The 26,432-nt window shown below is 37.9% G+C and overlaps 1 protein-coding gene across 1 annotated transcript in view; it reads left to right on the forward strand.

Annotated features, from left to right (window-relative positions):
* Positions 1-941: 941 nt before the first annotated feature.
* SSPN (sarcospan) overlaps positions 942-26,432 on the forward strand; it is a 33,787-nt gene continuing 8,296 nt past the window's right edge. Inside the window, exons 1-2 of the mRNA XM_079139459.1 lie at positions 942-1,507; positions 25,389-25,475. Coding sequence (XP_078995585.1) covers positions 1,229-1,507; positions 25,389-25,475 — 366 coding nt within the window. The 5' untranslated portion in view covers positions 942-1,228. The remainder of the gene's footprint in view (positions 1,508-25,388; positions 25,476-26,432) is intronic.

A 26,432-nucleotide genomic window follows, 5' to 3' on the forward strand; every position in this document is an offset into this window, starting at 1 on the left:
CCATCTTGACAAATCATTTCTTTTTGGATACAGGTTTCTGGATTTAAAATGACCATACCAATGGCACATAAATACCTGGAAGCGATGGGATCATTTCTTTGTGATTTCACTGAAATTTGCTGTCTTTAAGTGCTACTAAGTAGTGGTATGCAGGAATAAGAATAATCAGTTTTATTCCTTTGGTTGTGATGGGTCTACCTCTATCTTGAACACCGTCTATCCTAGCACATTGTAGGTGATTTAAAATTAACTCTTGCATGTTGCCTGGGTAAAATTGCCCCTCACTAGGGTGGACTCTCCCCCTAGGCACTGCTGTTCAGTTAACTGAAGACTGCGGAGAACTCTTTTTGTTTTTGTTTTTGTTTTTGAGACAGGGTCTCACCAAGTTGCTTAGGGCCTGGCCAAGTTGCTGAGGCTGGCCTTGAACTTGTGATCCTCCTGCTTCAGCCTCCCCAAGCGCTGGGATTACAGGTGTGCACCACCACGCTGGGCCATCCACACTATTAAAGGAGCTTTTAAAAATAATTACATGTGAGAGAATTCACAATTAGCCCATCATCTCTAGAAGCAATTTTTTCAAAAGCAAATACCACAATGGGGTAAGTGCCTTTATTTTTCAGTTGGATTTTAGAATTTAGAAGAATCCATGGTTGGAAATTCAAACAATCTAACTTCCAGAAATGACTTAACAGTTTGGAGTGCAGCAAAGCCAATATCGAATTAAATTGTCTATTAATTAAACTCAAGAGATTTAAACATTCATCACCTTGCATTGCACCTCCCAGAAAACAAAAATACAAAAAAAAAAAAAAAAAAAAAAAAAAAATCCTGGGTTTTGAGTGAGGAAAACAGCCACCGCGCGCACACTCGCACGTACACACACACACACACTCCTCACTCACTCTCTCACTCCACCCTAGTCTGCAGTGTTCAGGCTTTAGGAGGCCGAGAGGTCCGCGCCCGCTCCCACCCGCGATGGGAAACCCGCCCCGGGGCCCAGCAGGCGCTGCGTCCCGGAGCGTTGGCAGTTGGCGACCCCCCTTGAATCCCCCTCTGCTGCGGGCTCCCCGCGGCCTTTGGAGGCTCCGCGAGTCGGCTCCAAATGTTTTCCATATTTGTTCAGCCTCCGTAATTCGAATACCAGGGCAGGTTCAGCCCGCCCTGCGCCGCGCTCAGGGCCCAGGGTGCCGCTCACGCTCCCACCCAGCCACCCACCCACGCGGCCGCCATGGGCAAGGACAAGCAGCCCCGCGGCCAGCAGAGGCAGGGGGGGCCGCCGGCCGCGGACGCCGCCAGGCCCGACGACATGGGGCCGAAGAAGGGCAAAGGGGCCCCCAAGGAGTGCGGGGAGGAGGAGGCCCGGACGTGCTGCGGCTGCCGGTTCCCGCTGCTGCTCGCCCTGCTGCAGCTGGCGCTGGGCATCGCCGTGACCGTGGTGGGCTTCCTCATGGCGAGCATCAGCTCCTCCCTGCTAGTCAGAGACACTCCATTTTGGGCTGGGATCATTGTAAGCATCAAGTCTGTTTTGCCTAAGCGCGTTTGCCAAACAGGAATGCAAAGCCGCATGGTCGAGTTCAGACTAACCCAACTGCATGCGCCTTTCCCAGCTCCACTCCTCTAACTAGCGCTCTGCTTGGTGACTGGTGCGGGGCACACTTGGCTTTCCCCAGGGCGAGGTTGGACGCAATAGGACCTGCGCCCTTCTGCTTGTTGCTTCCAACGCCTCCAAGGGGCCTGATGAACGCGCTGGAGCTGGGCAGGCACTCTCAAAGGCTTTTTGTTGTGGCCAAATTGAACAGCCTCAATAGCTAACAGCAGATTCACTGACTTGTTCCTTATATGATTCCTAAGGTGCCACGCCTGTCCTAAAATAAGTAGCAAAAAGTGTAGTAAGTTCATGTAGTAAAAGCAGGTTAGGGAAAAGCCTGTACCTGAAGTTGCCACATTAAGTAGTATAATTGTTTTCAGTGAGGTTCCATTAGTAGGTTTTACGAAATAATCTTACAAGACAGGAAATGTGAATGTAGCGAATAGCCTTAATCCACTGGAGTCTAACGTGGGGTAAGCAGGGCGCTGGCCCTGGCAGAAGTATATTTGGGATTCTGCTAATGGATGTACTGTTCTAAGCAAAACAGTGCTCAGCTGTTATGAGTGAGTGTTGAAACACGTAGCATACTTGGCTTCATTCATTGGATTCCTTTATGTGAGATGGGTGCCTTTTATTGAGCACCAACTGTGTGCCTACCCTGCTAGAAACCCACCAGATGTTATTTCTAATCTCCACACCGTCTTCATCGGGTAGTTATCATTTCTCAAATGAGGGAACCCAGGCGGAACTGGCCCAGGGTAGTAAGTTGGCAAATCGTTCAGCCAGGTTGATTCCTTTCTACATCCGACTGTCTGCAGTTTCTCATTGAGATCTGCCCCACGTTTGATTTGCAATTGTAATACCATGTTTTATTACAGTGACTGTGGCCGACTAAACTCTCATGTGCATTTCCTTTGACCCAAGAAATAATGTTTTGAGGTGGGAATTGTTGTTTCTCTTTGGCCAGGAGGAAACAGGCTTAGAAGTTATATGACAACATGGTGGGTCAACATGGGAGTCAGGAGAGACTAGGATCTACACTTTTGATTCCTACTCTCATCTTACATCATTACTACCATCACTGACCATGAGACTAATTCGTAAAACAACCATCAAAATAATTTTTTATCAGTGGCAGACATTTAAGGCACATGATAAATATGCATCAATGTAGGTACTTTCTAATTAAGATTATTTGAATTCACAAATTCTTGCAGAGTAATTTAAAACTTTTAATTTGTGTACTAAGAATTCCCATGAAATTAACATGATTGGAGTTTTCTAAATCAAGTGATTTTAAAAATAGCTCACTAAGTTATACTGGGTATTTTCATCACCCTCAATGGCTGTCAACATACTCAGGGAGGAAAAGGTCTGTTCTTTAAGGTTAGGCAAATTAAAAGAAAAAAGGAAGAAAATCCTTTCATTCAGTGTTTTTTTTAGTGTGTCTACTTTTATTTTCAAAAAGTCCCATCCAAAGAAGCAAATTTAGATGGGGGGAAAACTTGTTGTAATGTTTATGGCATAACATACAAATCATGCAATTTCATGAATTAAAGTTCCTGTGGAATATGAAGTGCTTAATTGCCCTGGAAGCTCCCTGGGTGTGGCCCAAAGAGCATTGTATACATCCAGGTCTCTGATCTTTCTGGTTTTCTTTTTTATAATCTAGGATTCATTTGAAGTTTCCTCATAGCATGTGGCCCTGATGATACCTGTAATCTTGCGTTTTCTTTCGACAGAGAATCTGCATATAGCAGTGCAGGTAACAGAGACCTGAGACTAGTGAGGGGGTGTCTAAGAAGCCAGACCAGGCACACCTCTCATCCCCATGGGGGCCAGAGCTGTGGGCAACATGCCACTGTCTCACGCAAGCAATGCTTGCCCTCATCATGTTGGCTGTGGTTGGTCGCAGGGCACTCTTCCAAGTTTTCAGGGAAAGGAAAAGACAGGGAGGCAGATGGCAAAGTGTAGATGTGTAAATACTGTGTACAGTGTTGAGCCCCAGCTCAGACACTATTTGCTGAATTACTTTGGGAAGTTACTTAACTCTAGATTTTCACTTCTTTATTGATGGAATCAGAATGATAATAGTTATTTCTACCTCTTAGGATTGTCTTGAGGATTATATAAGATAATACATGTAAAGCCCTTAGAATAGTGTCAGCTAATGGTAAGCATGCAATGAGTTAGCTCTTTTTATTAGCTATTAGTGTAACCATCACTGATAGTGGCATTCTTCAAAGTAGAAGTGGCTGATTTCATTTCTAGTGTTGCAGAACAGTCATTTTTGACTTGCTCCATTTCCCAGACCACTTCGAATCTATCAATTTTGCCATCTCACCCTTTTCTGCTTTTAACTAAGTTATTGTTTAGCGTCCTCAATGGTATTAGATTAGTCCAGTACTTTCTGAATCTCTCTGGAGGTTTACAAAAATGAACTTGAAGGAGAGGGGCATCTTGAGGGTCATTTTCCCTTTGGAATACAGGATGACTCTGATCTGGCATATCCCGCAGGAACAAATGAAAAGTTTGCCCTGTTGAGGAAATCTACCACAATCAGAGTGGTCAATGACAGAGCTGAGGCAGAGCCACGCCCACCTATGGGACACAGGGGGCAGGATAGATCATACCCTCTACACTCCATGTGGTAGTTGCTTCATTTTTCAAGTGCTGCTCTCCCCTTAGCTTGGGATTTGGGGATTGCCATTTTCATGGTAGAACCTGGGTTTATGAATAGTCCCCTTAGGTGACTTCTTTATGGTTGATCAAAGCCTGGGTGACAAATGTTCCGTGAACTTCTATCTGTAGGCTGAGGAGGCCATTGTTGATGTATGATCAGAGTTTTATGTCCAGTGGAATTTGAGGAAAACAATTAAGTTATATCTTTCCTATCCTCCATTCTTACCTATCCAAAACTGTGACTCCATTCTCTCTTGGGGGGCTGAGAGTGATTGAAGTCTTTTTGCCTCAGTTACAGAACACTTCCATAAAGGAAAAGGGAGTGGATGAAGAAAAGAAGAAAAAAGATATGTGACCTGCGAAAGTGCCGGGTTTTGTTGTTTGGGATTGAACCCAGGGATTTATTACAATTGAACTACATCCTCAGTCCTTTTTTATTTTTTATTTATTTTGAGACTGAGTCTCTAAATTGCTGAAAGTTTCACTAAGTTGCAGACACTGGCCTGGAACTTGCCATCCTCCTGCCTCAGCCCACAGTCACGGGGATTACAGGAGTCCTGTACCCAGCTCTCAAAATTATAGATGGTTTGAGGGTTGTAAGAAATACCGCAATGATAAATACAAAGTGAAAGAGCGTCTCTGAGGATGAACTTGGCTAGGGGCAAAGCATCCTGGGAAACAGAAGTTGGTTTTGCATTTTGTCTTTTAATAACTTGAATAGCTGGGTCAGATAGGCATTCAAATTTGCTTATCATTTGGGAATTCTTATTGATGACAATGTGTATGGATTAGAGGTATAGAAGAATTTGTGGTACTTCTTGTTCAAATGAATACTTCTGTTTTAGGTGAAGCATGCTTAAACTTGAGCTTATTTTTATTCATTCAGGAACATTTTGGGGGTGTCTGCTGCACTAGGCATTGATCTAAAAATAATGAATCATGTATCTGGAGGGGATCTCCAGCTTCTGATGGACATGTGCCCTTATCATACCTGACAGTAATGAATACTACTGATTAAAAAACTTAACCTGTACACATATTTTTAAAGCCCATTTACCTTTTAAAGTATTCACTTGCAGTGATTTATTTGCTTTGGCATCTCTACTCTGAAGTCAATTTAAGAGCAAATTCATGCTCCTTGTCTCCAGTGGGGACATTCAGTATTTGTTAATCTCTTGACCCTCTAAGGAGTATTCACATAGAAAGTGGGAATTTTTGCCTTATTGTGCTTTTTAAGCTTTCCTTCCTTTCCCTCAGTTGCTAACATATCCTACCCACTGGAATAAAAGCCCTGTGAAATATACCTTATTAATCCTGTTAGGAAGTTTAAGTCAAGGGGATAAAGGAAAAGGAAAGTATCCTTTATTAATGTCAGTCACAAAATTATTATATGAATCTGTTATGATTAAAAGTCCTGATAAGAATTTCAATGATATGTATTAACTTATTCTAAAGAATTCACAATGCAGGTATAGGTGCATTTTTTAAATCTATTTTAGGTCTTGACAATAGAAGAGAAAACTGAGTGTTGTTTTTATTTTAAAACTGTATATATTGTGACATTTACAAGTAGATATATGATATATAAAAAGTAAGGACCAAATAAAATTATTATCCACAATTTATAAGTAAAAAAAGTAAAACTTAATGATTTATCTAAATGTTGTGATCATGGTTATGAAGAGAAACTAGAAGAGAGAAAGTTTCAGCATTGAGGTTTTGATACACTCTTCAACAAGTCAAGAAGCTAAAATTGGTGTCAGTTTTCTATATAGTAGTTTTGACATTTGAAAAATTAAATCTGGAATTATATTTTTAGGAAGACACTGCATAGTAATTCATTATTTTTCATTTCGGAACTTTAATATGCTTCCAAAACTTAATGCAGCATCTCAGGTGCCCACTGGGAAATAATTTTTATGAAAGTGACTGTCACAGGATTGTTAGGAACTGAGGAGTGGTAATTACATCGGCTGATTCAATCTCCATGGAGTATGTATGATAGATAATGGCAGGAAAATTATCTTATAGTCACATGAATTTCTCATAGTAAGTATAAAATGGAATGTAATTGAATTAATTTGGCAAAAAAATTAATTTTAATAAGTGCATGAAAAATAAATGGAATAGGTAAGAAGTTGGTGAAATGTTTTCTGAAAGAATTTTGGGAATAAAGGGAAGGAAGATTAACACTGGACAAAGTCATTAGAGGTTCAGAATCATCAGGAGAAATGTGTTTTTACCTCTTCTTGTAATTTTATACTGAACTAGATATGCAAAGGTCAAAGGAATGGTTATATAATGAGGAAGTTGCCTCTAAATAATCTTTTTTTTTTTTTTTTTTAATAAGGAGGAGAATGGGTGGATCCTGGCATTTTTAAACTCTGTATTATAGTTATATCCCATTTAGGAAGTTAATTCAGAAAGTTAATCTCTGGAACGTTTGAGATGTTAATCATCATTTTGGTTTAATTCCTTTTAATGATAGGAATACATGTACATAGAGTTTTAGGATAATCAAATAAAAATAACCAAAGTATTCTCCTACTTTAAGTGTACTTACTGTATCTGCAGGGAAACTATGTATCCCCTGACACTTCTGGATACCCTGTGTGTTGAACTATCTATTTATGTCATACTTGAAATTATCTGCACTTGCATTTGAACTTGCACATACCAATTTTAAACAATGTAGTCATATATTCAAATATAGAGAAATTTAGGTTTATTCATAACATGTAAGATAGCTCTGAGTAATAATAAGTAATGTGTTGATACTCCATTTTGACTTTGGGTTCCAGAAGTATTTAGAACACTTTAACTCATCATTATCAAGATCTTTTATTTCATGTTATGACTACAGGACTTTAAAAAAGAGAGAAGCAGAGGGAGGAAGAGGTCATTTGACTTATTTTATGTTCCCCAAATTAGAATAAATTAGGACATATTAGGATCGATGTAGCCAAATGCTAAATGTTGATATCACAATCATCTACCAAGGAAGAAATGGCATTAAGTTCTCAATAAATTTCTGCTATGGTGTTCACTTTCGATTTGGTCTGAGGAAATGGCTGTTGTCTAGACTTCTTTCCTTTCATCTTGTCCCTCACATTTCTATTAAGGGTACTCTTTAACTGTATCCACTTGCATGTGCTGGGCTCCGGAGGGCTAGCATCAACATTAAAAGGAAGTATACAGGGTGTGCTGAAGAGTCCAGCAAGCATGTTTCTGTGTTACTGTAGGACAGAAATGAAATTTAATCATTAAATTTTAATTGGATCTCATTTCACTGGAAAATACTGTTTGTTCTAGGGCCTAGAACTTGTCAAACTACGGAAGTACTGGTCACAAGAGCCTATCAAGATCTGGAATGGATGGGACCTCATGAAGTCATATTCTAACCTGCTTATTTCCTGCTCTGAGTGTTCAAGTCCAGGGTTGTTACAATGAATTCATAAACTGACAGTGAACTTTAAAAAAATAGATTGGGAACAGGATTCTTAGCAAAAACTATATAAAAACCTATTTCAGAGGCATGCCCTCTCTCACATGGTTCAGATGTAGCCTCAGTCCTCCATGTGTTGAGATACAGCTTGGCAGGGGTAACTGTCAGATGCATGAGTGAGAAGATAACTCAAACATCCTGGTTAATTTTCAAATTCACGTGTCTTAGTCTGCTTGAGTTGCTATAACAAAATGTATACACTAGGTGACTTAAATAGCAGGTGTTCATTTTCTCACAGTTCTGGAAACTTGGAAGTTCAAGATCAGGGTATCATCATGGTTGGGGTCTGATGAGGGTTCTCTTCCGGGCTTGCAGATGGCTGCCTTCTTGTGTACTCAGCATAGTCCTTGTTCACACACTTGGAGAGAAGGGAGATATCTATCTCTCTTTGTCTCTGTCCCTGTCTCTAACGCCCTCTCTCCTTATAAAGCCATCTATCTTATCAGATTAGAATTCTACCCTTAAAACCTCGTTTAACCTTGATTACCTCCTAAAAACCCTCTCCTCAAATACAGTCATTTTGGGAGCTAGGGATTAATATATGCATCCTGAGGAGACACAATTCAGTCCCTAGCACTTTCCACGAGGGCTATACACTTGTACAACCACCTGTGACTCTTAAGCTCATTTCCCATCTTATTAATGAAAGCTCTATGGCTTTCTGGGAATGGCTAGACATCTGAATGTTTCTGATGAAGATTCTGAGCCAGTAAACTGACAAGTGGCAATCCATCGGGAGGCGTGGCTCTGTACTCATGCCAGTAGTGAAATATTTGGAGGAGGATGCTTTCACTGCATTTACAAATTGCTTAAGTTGCTTCTTTTGTTAAATTTCTATAAAAAATTAAAACAAGTGATCCAGGTAGCGAACACAATTCTAAGAGTAGTTTGGGAATTTCATTGACTACATTAGCTCTTCAAGGTTAGCTTTTTATGGTTTAGGAACCACAGGGTAGTATGTTGCTGCCTTCTCTCCTGCTCCAGGTACTAACTTGGTGTTAAGATGTAGGTAAATGACATCTTGGCTTCTGAGGCATGGGTGTTCGGCTGAGTGGTACTGCTGGGAGATGCTCATAATTTCAACAGTTGGACCAGGCTGCTCTCCTGGGAGAGGCAATGATTCATAGTTGGTGTTTCTGGAGCTCAAAGGAAGCTGCCTCTCACCTTTTCTTTATAATATTCAGCCATCATTTTCATTTTTGATGATATTGAAAATTAGATAAACATTTTTTGTTCTGTGAAATGTGTCAGGATAAAACCCTGAATGTGTCCCCCCACTGAACCTCCTTATGTAACAGCCTTTTGTACCAGAGACACTTCCTTGTTAGATCCATACTTAGAAACTGGTTCAATGGCTTCTCATGGGATTCTGTTGGTGCAGCTTAGAAATCCCAAACTGGGCTCTGCTTTTCTTTTACCAAATACTGCACAAATCCAAGCCATCTCAGAGGGAAAGGGGGAAAGATTGTTTAAAATTGTCAAGCCTGCAGCCTTTAAGAACAATTGCCCCATCTCATTCCAAAATGAGTAGCCAACAGAAAGCATAGTCACTCCTAAAGTACCAGAGGAATCCTGTTATATCTCCAGTTTTCTTTTTGAGCATAAAGTTGATGCTCTTTGTTCTAATATTGCTAGAGCCATAGCCCCTGTTTAGAAGTTGTGAATGGGTTTCAGCTGTGGGGACTGGCAAAAGGACCACATGTGACTGGACATTAGAAGGCAAAGGGTTTGTTCCCAAATGAGCATTCTCAAGTTCTACTGAAGACTCTGTTGGACCTGAGTCTGTCTTGCAAAAAATGGCCAACTCTACCCTGGTTGGTAGTGCCCTGTTGCTGGGAGAAGCTGTGAGAAATCTAGAGGAAGCTCTTTTAATGATATCCCACTCAATTGTTGTTTTTCAAGTGTTAGATTCATCATTCATTATTCTGAGTCTTTAAAAACCTCCTTTAAGATAAGTTATTATCAAAGCCTCTCTCTTGTATGTAGAATAATGACAGGAGACCAGAAAACAGGAGGAATTGTTAATGTGTTAGCTAGGCCCTGAGTAGGGAGACAATTTTAGCTTTGTTACTGGAGAGGAGGAGAACGACATAACAAGTACTGGTCAGGTTCTAATTATCAGATGTGGGTCACCTATCAGCCCATTAGGCACAAGCTGAGCCTTATCTCCCATTTTAGTTGTGCCAGGAAAACAATGAAGGAGGCCTGTTCCTGAGAAGGGCAGTACTCCATCTTCATGGTTGTGCTGCAGGGCAGGGCCAGGCACCCTTCTCAGGCAAGTGGATGGCTGGGCTTCCCCTACCAGAGAGTGGTGCACCCAAGACTGGAAGAGCCAAGCATGAATAAATTGGAATGAAGGAAAGAGAGCTGCTTCATGACCACATACAGATGCGAAGCTGAATTTGAACATCATAGTTTACAAGTTCCCTGCTCAATAGGTTTAGGCCCTTCTCTCTGCTAGTCTGATTCTGAAACAGAAGGACCAAACCCACACAGGTTGGCTTTGGCTCCTAAACTTTTGGTGCACAAATAGTCTGGGATGCCTATTAAAGGGTTTCAGTCTGAATTAAGTGTTTTGAGACCGGCTATAATTTTTTAAATGAAACTACGGTGGCCAGAACTATTGTGTCATAGAACCCTCGATAAATAATTCTCATTCAGTCACAGAACCTAATGCGTCACAAATTTTTCCACCTTGAGACCTCCCTGAAGCCCTTCTTCCAGTCCTCACACCCACATCACAAAAAGCTCAGTGTCCGGATAACCCCTATTGCGTGGGAGGCACCCAGGACAGACTACAGGCTGCTTGGGGACACTGGCCTCCTCACGCTGAAATTATAAAATGATGCTCAGATGAAAAGCAGTATTTCTATATATATTGCTTAATGCTCCTTTATGTTTTGTTTACTTTTAAAAGTACTCTCAATTGAAAAGCCACTTGATAATATTTTTTAAAGGTTGAATAAGATGATTTTATCATTTGTGCCCCTGTTACAATGCTATATAATAGAATTTATATTGATTTACTGTGGTTTCTATACACTGTACTAACAGATTTCTATTTATTGTACTATTTCACATATATGAGCCTAGGGGTATTAATGGGGAATTATCTCTGCAGTCATTTCTAAAGCAGGGCCTATTTTGAGAGCCTCCTCAATTATGCCTGAGTGATGAAATCCAATCTATGACTGTACTTGGAATGGACTAAACCCACATAACAAGATCCCTCTTCTTGTGAGGGCCTGAAGAATACCAAAGTGAAGCAAATGAACTATGGGTTATTTACTTTTTTGCCACAAATACAGAACAATTTTGCTCCTCTTGATTCATAAGAAAGACTGGTAAAATAATCTTTGTTTCCCTCACATTCTCTGGCAATGGATTATTTTGCAAAAATAGATATTTATTGATAGAACTTGGTGATTGGTCTCTGTTAAGTTACTGTAGGAGGAAGTTAAGTAATTGAAAAGCAACAGGTCAGAAACCTATAAAAGAAAGAGTACTTACTAATAAGTTAGAAAATTCTTAGATTGTACTCACTCACCCCCAGTATCTCCAGATGGTATCCCCTGCACAGTTGCTTAATCTCTGGGAAAGGCCACACAGGACAACTAATTACATATAGTTTTAAAAGCCAGGTGCCCAGGCGGTGCCCTGAGGGAATGAGCCACTCTACAGGGGAGGATCAGCAAAGGCAAGGAAGGAGAGGGAAACTGAAATGGCAGGAGGGTCTTCAGCTTTGGAGTAAAAGGAGTACAGGAAGAATCCTGGCTCTACCAATTTATAAACATTTTCCAAAACATGTTTGGAAAATGTTTTTACTTTCATTTTTATGTGAGTGTGAACAAATATGTACATTTCTATGGCATTTGCAGTTTTATATTGACAAACAAAAAATAGTAAGAACCATTTATCCATTCCTGCCAAATTTTAGTATTTTTATAATTGCCTTAAGTTTTTTTTGTTTTTGTTTTTGTTTTTTTAGAAAGAAACATTATGGTATATTGAAGTCCTCTGTGTTTCATTTCTTAATCACATTTTCCTACCTGCCTGTCTTCCTCAGAGGTATCTACTGTCCTGAATTTGGCATTTGTCCTGCCTATGCCTGCCTGTTTTCAGTTTGCAATATGTACACATCCATAACCAATAATTATCTTGTTTTAAATTTCATATAAATGGTATCATTTTTGTTGTTACTTGAGATTTGTTTATAATGGTATTTTGTTGTTATATAAGACTTGTTTATAAATGGTATCATTTGTGTTGTTGAGATTTGCTGTGAATGATACCACTCATTTATTTTTGCTATATTCTATTTCATTGTAGGACTATATAATTATTCATCCACCTAGTGATAAAAATTTAGGCTGTTTTCAAAAATGATTTTTTTTTTCAGTTACAGTGTTGCGGTGAACATTCTGGTCCATGGCTCCCTGTGCCTGCATTTCAGTTCTTTAAGGCTTGTTAGATGCAGGCACCTTCAACTCACTAGACATTGCCACATCACTCCCAGAAATCCAAAATAGTGTTAATTTACACTTCCATCAATGACAAATCAGAGTTTCTTTTCCCTCTCTTATTTGTATACAGTAGCATCTTGTTTTAATTTGCATTTTTTCTGATTACTACTGGAGTTGGACATATTTTATGTTGATTGACCATTTTATTTCTTTGTTCAAAAATATTTTCTATGTGTTGTTTGTTCTTTATTTCTTGACTAATAGGTTTTTTTCTTTTACTTTCATTACTTAACCTTTCTGGTTTTAAGTACTGAAAATATCATTTCCTAGTTGATATCATATCTTGTTTATGGTGCATTTCTTGTGAAAAATATTTAATTTGTATGTTTTACAATTATCAGTCTTTTTATGGTATGTACTTGGATATAATTTAGAGAAATTTCTCACTACTCCAGCTCATAAGATACTATTCTATACAATTTTCTAAGAAAGTTAAAGTTTTGCTTTTTCTATTTATATCTTTAGTCTGAGCACACTAATTTTTTTGCATATAAGCAGGGTCCATATAGATTGCCTATAATTTTTGTACCATTTAATAAATGATATTTGAGAATATTACTTAAGATTCAGCCTTTTGAATTCCAAGAAAAATACTGATGGTATTTTCATGTAATTTGTATTTTCTATACATGAGCAAAGAATAACTTTCCATTTTATTTGGGTCTTCTCTAACTTCTTTTTTGTTGTTGTGATGTCGTTTTTTGTATTTTGGCTATTGATTTCAGCCAGATTGCTTTTTGTTCCTTCTTAGGTAACATGCCCCTTCTTTCTGATTGCTTTTAGATTTTCTCATTGTTTTGGGTGTTTTGCAGTTTAGCCAGTGTGTCTAAATGTGGATTCTGTTTTTATGTATTCTGCTGGGGATTGGTTGTTTTGTGAACCCAAGATTTTTGTTTTTAATGGATTCTAAACTTCAGCCATCTTCTTCCAAATTGTGTCTCTGTCTTTGAGTGATTCCCCAGTGTTGAACTATTATCAGATATATGTTTAGAACCTTCTTCTATCTTTCTTATCTCCTAACACTTTATTAGGTTTCCAGCTCTCTGTGCTGTGTTTTTGGTTAGTTCCTCAGATCTCCTAGTTCACTGTTGCCCTCTTCAGTTAAGCTTAATCTGCCTATTATCTATCCAATGAGTTTCTAATTCCATCAGTTTTCTTTTTCATTTCTAGAACTTCTATTTTGTTATCATTGTTAATATTTTTATTTCATATATTCCGAATGTTTAGAAGTTCTCCCTTCTTTATTGATGTTTTCAGTTTCTTCTTTCTTTATTCGTGTTTTCGATTCCTTCTTTTATGTCTTTAATTGTTTAGAATATACTTTTTATAGGTTCTGTGCATTAGTTCCATTACTTGGACTTCTTAGGGCTTTAATTCTTAGAGAATGTGTGTTTATACATGTACATGTTGGCCTTCACTAGTAAATCAATTCTTCATATGTTTGCTAATTTTGTCAGGAAGCTTTGTGTGACCCTTGCAGATGATTTTGTCTTGCCATGATCCCAGGGGTATTAGAGTCATTTCTTTTTTTTTTTTTTTATAGCCTATTTATCATAGAAAATTTCATGCACACATGAAAGCAGATAAAATCATATAATGAACCTGTATGGTATTCCCATTACTCACCCTCAATAGTTATCACCTTGTGGTCAATCTAGTTTCATCAGTAAGTTCCTATACTTCCTTCATACCCACATATCACATGCTGAATCATTTTGAAGTAAATCCCAGACTTCAAAATATTTCACCCATAAATATTTTCCTATATAAGTTAAATATTGAAGACTATAAAATAATCAAAATACCAATATTACATCTTACAAGTTAATTTCATAACAGGATCACATTAGAATTTAAATATGCATTACTAACTCATGATTGTATCTTCACAGTTTGTTTCAACTGAGGATCCTATTAAGATATATATGCTGAAATTGGTTCATATGTTTCTTTTGTCTTCTCTACTCAAGGATTTTCACTTTCTCTCTCTTTTCCATTCTCTCTCCTTCTTTCCACACCCGCTTATTTGCTGACATAACCAAGTTTTTATGCAGGGTCACTTTCATGAAACATTCTCATCTTAATAGGATCCAGGATTGTGCAAATAGTAAAAATACCCCAAAAGCCCCTGAGCAGAACAATTTTTTTGATGATATCCAGTGTAAGTTAGTTAATTATGTTCTTAGTCTTATAAGCATGTAACCATTTAAGGAATCTCCCCATATGCTACAGTCTTGGATCCAACTCTCTACTTATAGACTCAGGTGAATTGTTGCCGGTGTGGCCATTAAGACCAAGACTTTTCTGTTGTGAAGACTGACTAGCATTCTCCCTGCATGCTACTTCCACTTCTCCTTAGGAGTTTTGCTTTGTCAGTTCTTTTTCTTTTCTTGCTGGTTTTGATATTAATATAAAAAATGTGTGCCACATCTTATTCAGTATTTTACATTGCTTTACAAAGTGTTTTCCTATAATTTAGTTCTTAAATAATCATGAAGAAATGAAATATCTTGATGCTTTTAAAAATCTGTTTTTGGATCAACTTGTAAGTTTCCTAACCTGAGTCAAAATTTTCTATAAAATAGATGATTTTTTTTACTTATTGTATAGTTTTGAATAATAAATGGGCTAATATAAACATAGTAATACATAAAATGGACCTTTTCTGGATAGAGAATATATTTGAGCAGGGTTTAAAGAATGAATGTGATTGTGTTTAAGATATTTGAAGGAGGCACATTACACCACATGGTTAAGGAAGTGAAGGGACATTTTAGGTGAAAGGCGCAACTGGCGTCCTGTTACCATTTAGCCCAGTTTTCATTTGCAGCCAACAATACTGCTTCACAGTAGTTCGATTCAATCTTTTTTGCACATGTAATTGCAAAAATTTGCAACAGTTCCTATAAAATAAGATAACCCAGATACACAAATCAGTTATAATATTAAACTGAGACCCCCCCCCCCCAAATAAAGGATTCTATTTGGATGTTATAATAAGTAAGACACTGGGATGCTGTGGGATTTCTTTTCTCAGTTTTCTGTGAGTTGATGAAATACTCCATAGGATTCATTGGCTTAGAATGATGAGTTATTTGCAATCATTTTCAAGCAAGGGTTTTGGAACTTGTGAATTGTAACAACCTGATGCCCACACACTTCTTGGACATCTTCGAGCTCCCCACCAGAAAGTTTACTTTGGCAAAAACATCAAGGAAAGCACACTCTATCCATAGGATTTAGGGGATTCACACTCATCTGATCCAGCTGCTGTTCACAAGTTCCAACTCATTTTTATCAGTTCCATCAAAGTAGTTTTCTGATATCATATGAAGCAATCTACAAGATTCAAGTGAACATCTGCACAGCACACTGTGTGCTGGGAAGTGGGGCTGTCACTTAACAAGCACATTTTTCTCCCCACTCTTTCTGTGCTTATACAGCAAATCTGGCTAAAGTACACAGCAACACAAAGTTCAAAGCAATACTGGTGGAAAAAATATTAGGGAAAAATACATAATTTTGGTTATTGGATTGTTTCAAATCATGATAAAATCCACTGCTTTGAATTATAAAGACTGTATCTAACCACACAAAGGACTTCAGGCTAATATATAAGGGTTCCTTAGCCCTGCAAGCCTCTTTCCCATCCAATCAGAGCTTTGACGGCAACAGAGCAAGTGAATTCACTCTCATTGCTGGCAATCACATGAGCAGTAACTTAAGAACACCTCACAAATTCTTAAAAAATTATTTTTTTCAGTTTATTTTGCAAAAAGATCTAGATTTAACAAAGCTGTAGGTAAGTATCAGTCCACTTGTGTATGTTAACATAATTAGCACATAAATCATTACTTTGGTTCAATTTCAATGTCTTTGCATACTCATCTACAAAGACAGCACACATTACAGTAATTCAGACATGTATCTGTCAGATATCAGCTCCATAGGCAAAAGGACAATTATAACAACAATGGAGGAGAATATGATTGAAGGGATGTTGCACACAGAGTGAACATAGGTTCTTTTGAGTCAAAGGTCTTTTCTCTTTAGATCCTTAAAGAAAATCATTTTCTGTGGCAGAATTTATCAGGTAGAATTGACTTCTGAGCAACTTTGACGTAGATCTCTAATATTTGCTTCTTTAAAAAATAATCTCTTGGGGAATCTTTGCAAAGTAACTATTACAAACTCTTCCCTCAATTTTACAGATAGATATGCAATGCGGACTTGAAGCTGTGTATCAAAACCTGAACTCTTCCTGTTTAAGAAAGGATTTCTGTGCTAGAACTTTACAACAGCACATTTTACTCTTAGTGGAAAAATTAACAATGAAGAGTAAAATCAGTGAGGCTCTGGGATTGTAGTAGATTCCTAAGGCACGTGACAAGTCATCTAATATCTTCCTGATATATCACAGACCAAATAAAGCACTCACAAGCAGAAGTTCCGAGCTATAAAAAACTTTGCTATCTGTAGTTTTCTTCACAGTGGAAAGAAGTTACTATTTTGAACCTAGTTTAATAAAACCAAGAAAAAATGTTTCAAGATTAAAATTAGTTTCAATCTCTCATCTCCATGTTGAATTCTGCCATAAAACCTTGGGTTGATTTTTAGTCTATATTTACACCCCTATCACTTCCTTAATTTGCCATGAATGTCTTTTGCACTGTTTGGCTGAAAGCTTCTTTTACAAATAAAAAAGTAACATTGATTTTAGATTTGTAAAGGACAGAATATATTTTTGATTGAACAATTTTTTTTTTTTTTTTTTGGAAATTGAATGCTTGTCTTTGTAAAACCACAATAGGGTAATCAGAGAAACATATATAGCTTGGCATGGTCGCTAAGATTGGCATTTCCTGGGTAGTAGGTAACTGGTTTGTAGCAGAAATAAAAAGAGGCAGAAAAAGAAGTTATATATTTTATATATTTCTTAGTTATTTGCAAACTATTTATGTTAACATTACTGGAAAGATGTTTGAAAAGTAGATCCTTGCTATGAAAGCAAAACTAACCCAAGTAACTAGCTAAATAGATTCATTTATTTAGTCAACAAATGTTTATTGACTATCTTGTATGTGCTGGGTATTATGCTAAATTCTTTGCATGTGCTATCTCATTTAATCCTTATGGCAACTTATGAAGCAGGCCTCATTGATATCACCCTAGACATGATGAACCAAGGCTTGAAAAATTAATTTGTCTTGGGTCCAATATCTAGAAAGCAAAAGAGGTGGGTTTTGAACCCTTGTCCAGCAGATCCAGAGCTACATACAATACACTGCTGGAGTCTCTAACTTTAGGTATGTGGCATGGCCCATTTTGCTATAAATCCTTGCATAGTTACTCCTACTTGTCCCTTCTTTGGGTCCATGCATGTTCCTTCTAGAGCTGGGAGGTGTTAGATGATGTGGCTGTTATTGAAATAATAGAGCCAGCAAGACTCTCTCAGAAACAACTGTGAGTTCACTATGATGTTTCTTTTTGGAAGGACATTCCCAATTCATTTTTTTCCCAGAGGGACATATCACTTTAAGGATTTGTTGTCTGTGTTTTGCTAATTACTCTATGTCACGTTTGTTGGGGGAATAAGTTAGGATAATAAGCACTCCATTCTCTGTAGCTCGTCTCGACAGCTGACATCATAGATCTGCTTATTTTGCTTATGGTCTGCCTTTCCACTTGAAAACATGAGCCCTACCAAGGCAGAATTTTGTCTCTTCTCTTCCCTGTGGTATTGCCAAGCCTCAGAGAGTACGTGGCACATGGTAGGTACACAATGAACATTTGTTAAAAGAACAGAATGATACTATTTCCAAGATGTGATAGAGTGCTTACATTTACATATATTATTCATTCTCAGCTCCAATTTCAGAGTAACTTACATTGGCACAGTTTGAGGTCATATGAGATGAAAAAAAAATACCTACTACAATTTCAGGCACATAACTTAAGATCCTTAAAAACAAATTATAAAGTAAGTATTATTTTCTCCATTTTGTGCATGATAAGACTGAGAGTCTCAATGACTGAGACATGGTCCCCCAGCTTGGATGCTTGTTTGGACTTCAGAGATTTCCTCTGCATACTATGCCTTAGGAGTGGTGCTTCAGCCATTCAGGAGAGGAGCAGATGCTAGAACATTTTTCAAATCACTGCAGTTCTTGCTCGGAGTGCTAGTCAAGATTCCTCCAAGGAAGGAGCCTGTGTTGTTTAGTGGATAGAAGCCAGGTTCAGTACTCTGACAGGTATGACTATCGACTCTGTGATATATGTTTCCTCTGTGACCTTGGAGCATAAAACCTTTCTGGGCTTTAGTTTCCTCATCTATAAAATGGAATTAATAACAGGGAGTACCTTGTAGTGTTTTTAAGAGGAAGGACTGAGGTAATTTACATAGGGTCCTTAGTGAGGTGCCTGGTATATAAAACTTCTTAGTATTAGTATCAAAATGTCAAATAATCTAGACTCAGTGAGCTAGATCATGCCAAGTGCTCACTTGTGCTACTACTAAGTAAACTGCATGATATTTGTAACCAAGACAGTATCAATTCTAAACATGGTTATGTTGATAATACAGTTAAGAGCCTTTGAATATACTCTACACTTATCTACTCTAATAAACCTATGAGTGTCTAATTGTAATAATAATGATATTAGTAATTACTACTAGTTATTCTCTGACTATAAAGCAGACATTATCCAAAACATTATCCTTGCTTATATTTTTATTAATCTTCTGATTAACCATTAAAAACATTATTGTCTTCATTTTATAGGTAGGGATACTAAGGCTAAAAAGAATTAAAGAACTTTGTCCAAGATCATTTAACAAGTAAAGAAATAGAATCAAGATCCAAATTCTAAAATCTGCATTTTTTCCCACTATGTAGCACTGTCTCCTTAATTATACTTGCAATTCTACACTTGATTTTAACAGAACCAAATAAGCAGTTATCATTTGTTGAGTGAACTTGATGTTTCATGTTTTTTAATGTTATTTTCTCCTTTTTGCCTTATCTGATTAGGAGAAAGAATGTCTCTGAAACTTTTTAATTTAGCATTTACTTAAAAACATAATGAAAAATAATCATTAATAATCATGAATGTGGGAAGGGAATGTCCTTCATAATTCTTTCATATTTAAGTCTCATTTGATTAACTGCAAAAACTTTGTCTTTTAAAAATAACACATGCTTAAAAAAGAAAAACAACCTGGCTGAGTCAAGTCCTCTTACATTAAAAGGATCTGGGTAGGTGATCAGTGAGGAAAGCAGAGTAAGCTGCTATTGTCTGCTCATTTCACACCTGCATGATATTTGTAACCAAAACAGTATCAAATGAAACTACCGATGGCAATCAGTTTTTCTGTGCCTCAATTCCTCTTCTGTAAAGTGGGGATTAAAGTATAAATTTCTATCTTCTTCAAACTCCCAGTTTCTATCAAAATAAAAGTTTTATTGAGCTAAAATCATTTGGGCAGTGATACCTAGATTGGAGAGACCATTATTATTATTATTATATAATCTTTATTAATATAAAATAACTCAGGGTGCAAGGACTGGTTACCTAAACTTTATATTTGTGAAGCTTCAGTTTTCTCTTCCTTAAGGAGCATACATAAAGTATTCAGTACAGGGCTTACCACTTTGTAAGTGCCCATAGGTATCATTATTATTATATTATGATTGCTTATAATAAGCAATTCATTTTAGGATACTCAACTAGTTACTGTACCACTCTGGACCCCTAACCATGGTGATAAGCCCTAAAGCAAACAGTAGCACTTGGAAGGCTATGTTTATAACTTAGGCCAATGGTTCTCAAAGTGTGGCTGTAGGACGAGCGATATCAGCATTTTCTAGGAATTTGTTAAGAATGCAGATTCTCAGTCCCTACCCCAAACCTACTGAATCAGAAATTCTGTGGATGGGACCAGTTTTTAACCAAGAACTTCAAGTGATTCTGAACCAATGCCTTAGACCTTATATTACTGTAAGGCAGTGGTGATGAGAATCCTGAAAAATCTTAAGTCATGCTAAAATATTCTCTCCAGTCCTGCAATCTTGATCCAATAAGCAACCTTTAATATATCCTTTAGAAATTTTCTGTTTCATATTGTTTAATTTTCTTGTACATTTTGTGTTAACAAGTCTTCTGAGTAAGACTACATTCAATTGACAGACTACATACAATATGTTTATCATTTGTTGAAAATGATTTCTAATATTTTACCTTAAATTATACTAAGTAAATGAAAATCCATAGAAATTCTCTTAAGAACTATCCATCAAAACATTTACAGTTCTTCTACTTCCCTGGTTGTTCAATTGACTGTGCAAACATGAGAAGGGAGTTCATCTTGTTACTATATTGATTGGATTAAAGCACTTTAAATACAAAGGTGGAAGTTGATTAACTTACAGAAGTAGAGTCACATTTCAGGTTCACAAATGAATAGTAGGCAAGGAAGGAGAAGAGAGATGCTGAAACCCATTTGACAGGGGTAGGTTGTATTCCCCAGACAACCCTGTCAAGCAGCAATGTCGACAAGAAAAAGAAAACAAATAAATTGGAGGTTGTGTGAATGTCACAAGACCAGAATATAAATACATATGACACGGAGAGAAGTAAATACCAGTAATTCTCATTCTTAGAGGATGTTTAGGGGGGTGCCTTCTCACTAGAACAAAATGAAAAGGGAAGAACTATGTAGATAAATCTCTGAGATACTGATCCTGCATCCACTTTTATTCATAATAAACCCACCTTTAAGAGATACCATGTAGGTGCCATAGGCCAAGTAACAAAACAAAGTCGATGTGTGACAAAACTCAGGACTCCTGCATCTAGAAATGTACTTAACATTCAGAGAACGCTTCAACCCTGTTTTGCTTTCCAGCTCACCAGAGAGCATGCAGGCTTCACCCTATGTAGACAGAAAATGTCAAGATAGAATGTGGAATTTAGGACTTGGGTTTCCTCTTTACACTAAACAAATTGTAGAAACAAACATCTAAAAAATGCATGTTAAAATGATGATTGTCTTCTTTCCTCTTTCCCATTAAAAGTCACCTTAATGTTTTCTTATCAGTATGACATCTACCCATACAGGGACTAAACCTTACTATGGTCTTAAACACTAGTTGCCTTGTTGCCTCCCTAGTCCTTTCTTTCAATGCCACTCATTTTCCACTCGACTTTATGCTCTGTGACACCACCTGTTCACCTCAGGCCTGGGCGTCTGGTCCACCGGGTGCCTTCCTGAAAACCCCACATAATTGCCTGTTTCCTGTTCCGTAGGCCTCACCTTGCCATATCTAATGTGAGTGCTGGCCCGGATTCCAGGAAAGTTGTGCCAGAAAAGTCTAGCGGGTCTTGTTGCTCATTAACATCAGCTCCCCCTTCCTTGCTTGGGAAACCAGAACACGGTGTCTTCCTGGCATGCCCGTGTCCTGCCAGTTCAGGAAGCAAGACCCTTAGTCTGGCGTGGAAAATCTGATTTCCTCTCCGTGGCCATAAAGCCTTCAGTTTTTAATGTTCAATAAATATCAATCTTCTACAACATGCTTACACTCAAGTATACAAATGAACTCTCTGATTTAAAAAAAAAAATCTTTGTTAACACTTCAAAGGTGTAGGTAAGAAAATGAAACAATATCCAGAATCTATCAAGTTCTGTCATATGGCTAAGAATTAAAATATGTTGAATTAATTCAAACTTTATAGCCAACACCCTATACAAGGACCTAGAAGTGAAACTTTCAAAAATCTTAAAGAATAATCAGTTTAATAATTTTTACATAAGACATGATGTACAACCAAAATTTTAATAAGTATATTTGAAATGCTTTCTTTTCAAAAGATTCTTCATAGCTGGGTAACTTCCTGGACCCTTTTCTGTTTCCACTAGACTCTCTGGATGGGCCAGTGTTTCCTATGGCTTCAATTGCTTCACATATGCTGGTGACTCATAAATTCTTATCTCCATCCCAGACCTCATTCCCAAGCTCTGGGCCCATATGGCTGAGCTTCGAGTCCATGTGGAATCATCATTTCCCACTCCCAGTCTGTTCCTCCTCTTATGTCTTGTGTCTCATGAAATGTCAACACCATCCACCTGGCAGCTCAAGTCAACTAAGCAACTGAGCACCTCCCAAAGCCCTTGCTCCTTCAGCCCTGATATGAAATCAGTCTTTAGATCCTATGGATCTGATTTCCTTACTGTCACCCAAACTTAGCATCTCTCTATCCCCATCTTTACCTAAGCTTATCAATTCCTTATGGGAAAAGAATAGCTTCCTTGCTGGTCTACCCTCCCCAAATATTGCCCCCATCCATTCCATTCTTCCTAGTTAGGAGAACCATCCTAAAATGCAGAGTTGACTGTGTCCTAAGATGCTTACTCTGTTTCTCCATGCTTTGGTACCTACAAGTAACCCTTCTGCCCAGAATAGCTTTCCTCACATCCTCCTTCTACCTAATTTCTGCTTATCCTTTGAAACCCATCTTCCTCCAGGACATTTCTCCAAGTCGCTTTCAGGTTAGTCACCCCATCTGTGTATTCTCATTGCAGATGTGGTTTTATTACCTAGATTGTATTGTAACTTCACTCTTTTCCCTTTTCCCACTGGAATAAGAGGGCCTCGGAGGCGGGATTGTCCTTGGAGTAAAGAACTCTGGTTTTTCATCTGTCAATTCTCAGTCATACAATAGCACAGGGTCTGCTATTGTAAATCTTCAATAAGTTTCTGTTGATTGAAGAAATGAAATGCTCTAGAATGAGGTCATGGTTTTCTATGCAACATCTTACTGGAAACCAGGTTAGATGAAGGCTACAAAGGATTAGTTACTCCTGAAAGGGGAAATGTTGTTCGAGCAGAGGCATTGAATCTGATTTTTAAAGATGCTGGTCAGTTAGGCCTGATTATTGGAATTGTGTCTCTAGTAAAGACAAAGAGGGAAGTCTTGGAACTTGCCAACCTCAGCACTGTAGCCTCTAGGGACCAAGACAGTTACATGGGAGAGATATGCTGACCCTGTGCTCCTGCAGACAGAAACTAACAAGGGAGCATAGGCATATGCTTCAGGATATAACAATCCCCATAGAAGCAGGTTTAGAACCTTCAGGTTTGCTGCCAATAAACAAAAAGGAAAGAAGGTCTTTCCTCTATTATTTCAGTTCTGTAAATTCTAACTGTGAGAATACAGAGTAAATCCCAATAGGCTTTTTAAAATTTGTAGCTTTATTTGTAGTATTTTAATGTGCTTAAAAAAAAAAAAAACAATCCACATCATCCCTGGCTTGGAAACGTCAGTATGTTAAACAACTTCAGTATCATTACCTGCTCACCTACCAGCCCTCTGCTGAAAACCTGCCTCCCTGGGTCCTACTTGCTTCGCTTTCCATCCACACCTCTCCAGTCCATGCCATGCTCACGTGTTTTAAGCCTGTGTCTCTCCACTGGAAATGTTATCTACTGCTATTAAACCATGCAGCCAGTCCTAATGACAGAAAACCCTGGAAACAGACTGTACTAAAAGAAGGCTGGGATTTTGGCTTCATGGTCCAGTAGAAATCTGAACAGCCTTCCACTTGGGAACAGATAAGGGCACAGGCAATTTATTGATTGTGTTAACACAAGGTAAAACAGAAGTGTTACCTTAAAATGCTGTTGGCTTTAAGATACCAGCTCTATGAACCCAATAATTGTAGGATGGTAGAGCCGGTAACTTACAAAGTCAACATACCATTTTAAGGTTTGAAGCTGGCATGGTAGGGATTATGAATATTACCAAATCAGTTGTTTACTTCTAGCTGACTCTCAGCCACCCCTCCAACATCCATCTCTAGGAAAATGGTGCTTATAAGAAATGCAGTTCTATTGCTTTATGTTTCCTATATTAAAGTGTAGAACTTCAGCAACATTTTAAGCTTTCCAAAATTGAAAGTGAACAGATTCACTTTGATTAGAAATTCTAAATCACAGTTTAAGAAACTCCAGTTCACAAAAAGAAAGGGCAGTTTAACTAAAAGAATATATTTTCTCAAAACCACCACTCCTCCCACCAGACTTTCTATGAGGCACATCTGCCTTCTGTCCATCATCCACACTCAAGACCTTGGAAGTTGATTTTCATTTTCCCTCTCCGGCACTTGTGCAATAGATTACTACACCTTTTGCCTCCACTGCTCTACCTGAAGTTGTCTGCCATCCCCTAAGCTCTGGCCTACCTGTTAACGCTAATCTTGCTCAGATTGGTAAAATAAAATCCTGATGGTCTCATTGCCAACCCACTCAACGTCACTGTTCATTTTCCTGAAACATATCTCAAATCATATCATTGCCCCGTTTGCAAACTTTCAAGGAAGTTCCACTACTTACTAAACCAACCCTGCATCTCAAATCTTTGTCCTGCTTTTCTTCTCTACATTTCATTCATTCAACTGTGCTCTTCTTTCAACACCCTTGGTGCAGACACAGCTCGCTGGTGTGACTGCTTTTCAGACAGCCTACCAGTTTGCATCCTGGTTTCATTATTTACTTGCTTTGTGCCTTTGCTTCCTCATGACATCACAATAGCACCTAGATTTTGTGGCAATTACACGAGGAAATACATACAAAATCCTTAGAAGAGCTCTAGCACATGGTATTCAGTAAATGTTAGTGACCATTATCATTACGCCTTTCAAAGCCATTTTCAATCCACTTGTTGAGTGAAACCTTTTGTATTGCCCAACTCAATGAAACTTCTTCCATTTTTTGTACTTCTCTGAATAGCGTTTATATCAGGCCCTGCCGTAGAGTAGTGCTGGATTTATTTTGGCCTGTACTGGACTGTATACTGATTAATGTTGAGAAAACTTTATTCTTCATTGTACACATAATAAATACTGGCTAAATTGAAATAAATCAACTTCATGCTTTTAAAACTGTTCCACAAATTAAGAAAACACAAAAAGATAAACAAAATGAAACGAACAGCTTGATAACATGGATGTTACTAGTGAAAGACACTGAGACAGATGTCATTAGAGCCATGACTCACCCTGATAACATCCTTTATTCCATGTTCTCCATTGCAGGTCTGCTTAGTGGCCTATCTTGGCTTGTTTATGCTTTGTGTCTCGTATCAAGTTGATGAACGGACATGTATCCAGTTTTCTATGAAAGTAAGTTGTTATTTTTCTTTTCTTTATCATTGATAGGAATACAAGTATAAAATAAAGCAGGGCTTTTTTAAAGGGTTGCCTATCTGATGAGTCTAGAAATTACATTTTCAGGCAGGCCAAAAAATGTTTTAGGAAGGCATTGATCCAGACCCAAAGGTAATGCTAGTCTTAATTTCCATGAGCTGGGCTGGCATGGAGCATGTGAAGTGTGTCCTTTAATGCCCTTAAAAGGAATATTGAGCATTCATCAGCTCAACAAAACACTTGGCCAGGGAAAGGTGTCTCTCTCAGTGCCCACTTCCATATCTTGGGGGTTATTTGGAGTATTTTAATAAAGAAGCAATTTAAGTGCATTTCCCCTTGTAGGTGGGATCATTGAAACAGAAAAAGTACATTGGGTGCATCCAAATGATCTGTGCCAGGAGTCTGAGGGCGATGGTTGGGATATGCATGGCTTGGCAAGTGTGTGTGTCTTTCATTTATGTGAATTTTTTTTCTCTGTTAAAGGCTGTGAATTTGGTTGGACTCAATTCAAATGCACAGCATTTTCAGTGAACAGAATATTCTCCAAAGGGAAACATGGAAACCTCCTTTTTTAGAGTTTAAGGACATAAAATACTGAACCGAGTAATCAAAGCTAGCAGAAATCAAATTCCTACATTTTCTCTCAACTATTATAACAGAGAATAAAAAGCTGTCTATAACATTTTTGTCCATTCACACTATTTGCTTTTCTTCTATAAGAAAACATAAGAACTTTAAAAACATGCAACAACAAATACCATCAGTATGTACACTATAATGCACCAATAAAAATGTACAAAGAGAAAAAAACATAAAAACTGGATTTTTTGTTCAACAAGAAAATCTAAGGCATAAGAGTAAGTCAACAATATTATTATGAAGATGAAGAAAATAAGATTTATTAGAATATTATAGTATAATTGAAGCTGTTCA

This window comes from Sciurus vulgaris (genome assembly GCF_902686455.1).
Source record: "Sciurus vulgaris genome assembly, chromosome: 5".
Classification (NCBI taxonomy): domain Eukaryota; kingdom Metazoa; phylum Chordata; class Mammalia; order Rodentia; family Sciuridae; genus Sciurus; species Sciurus vulgaris.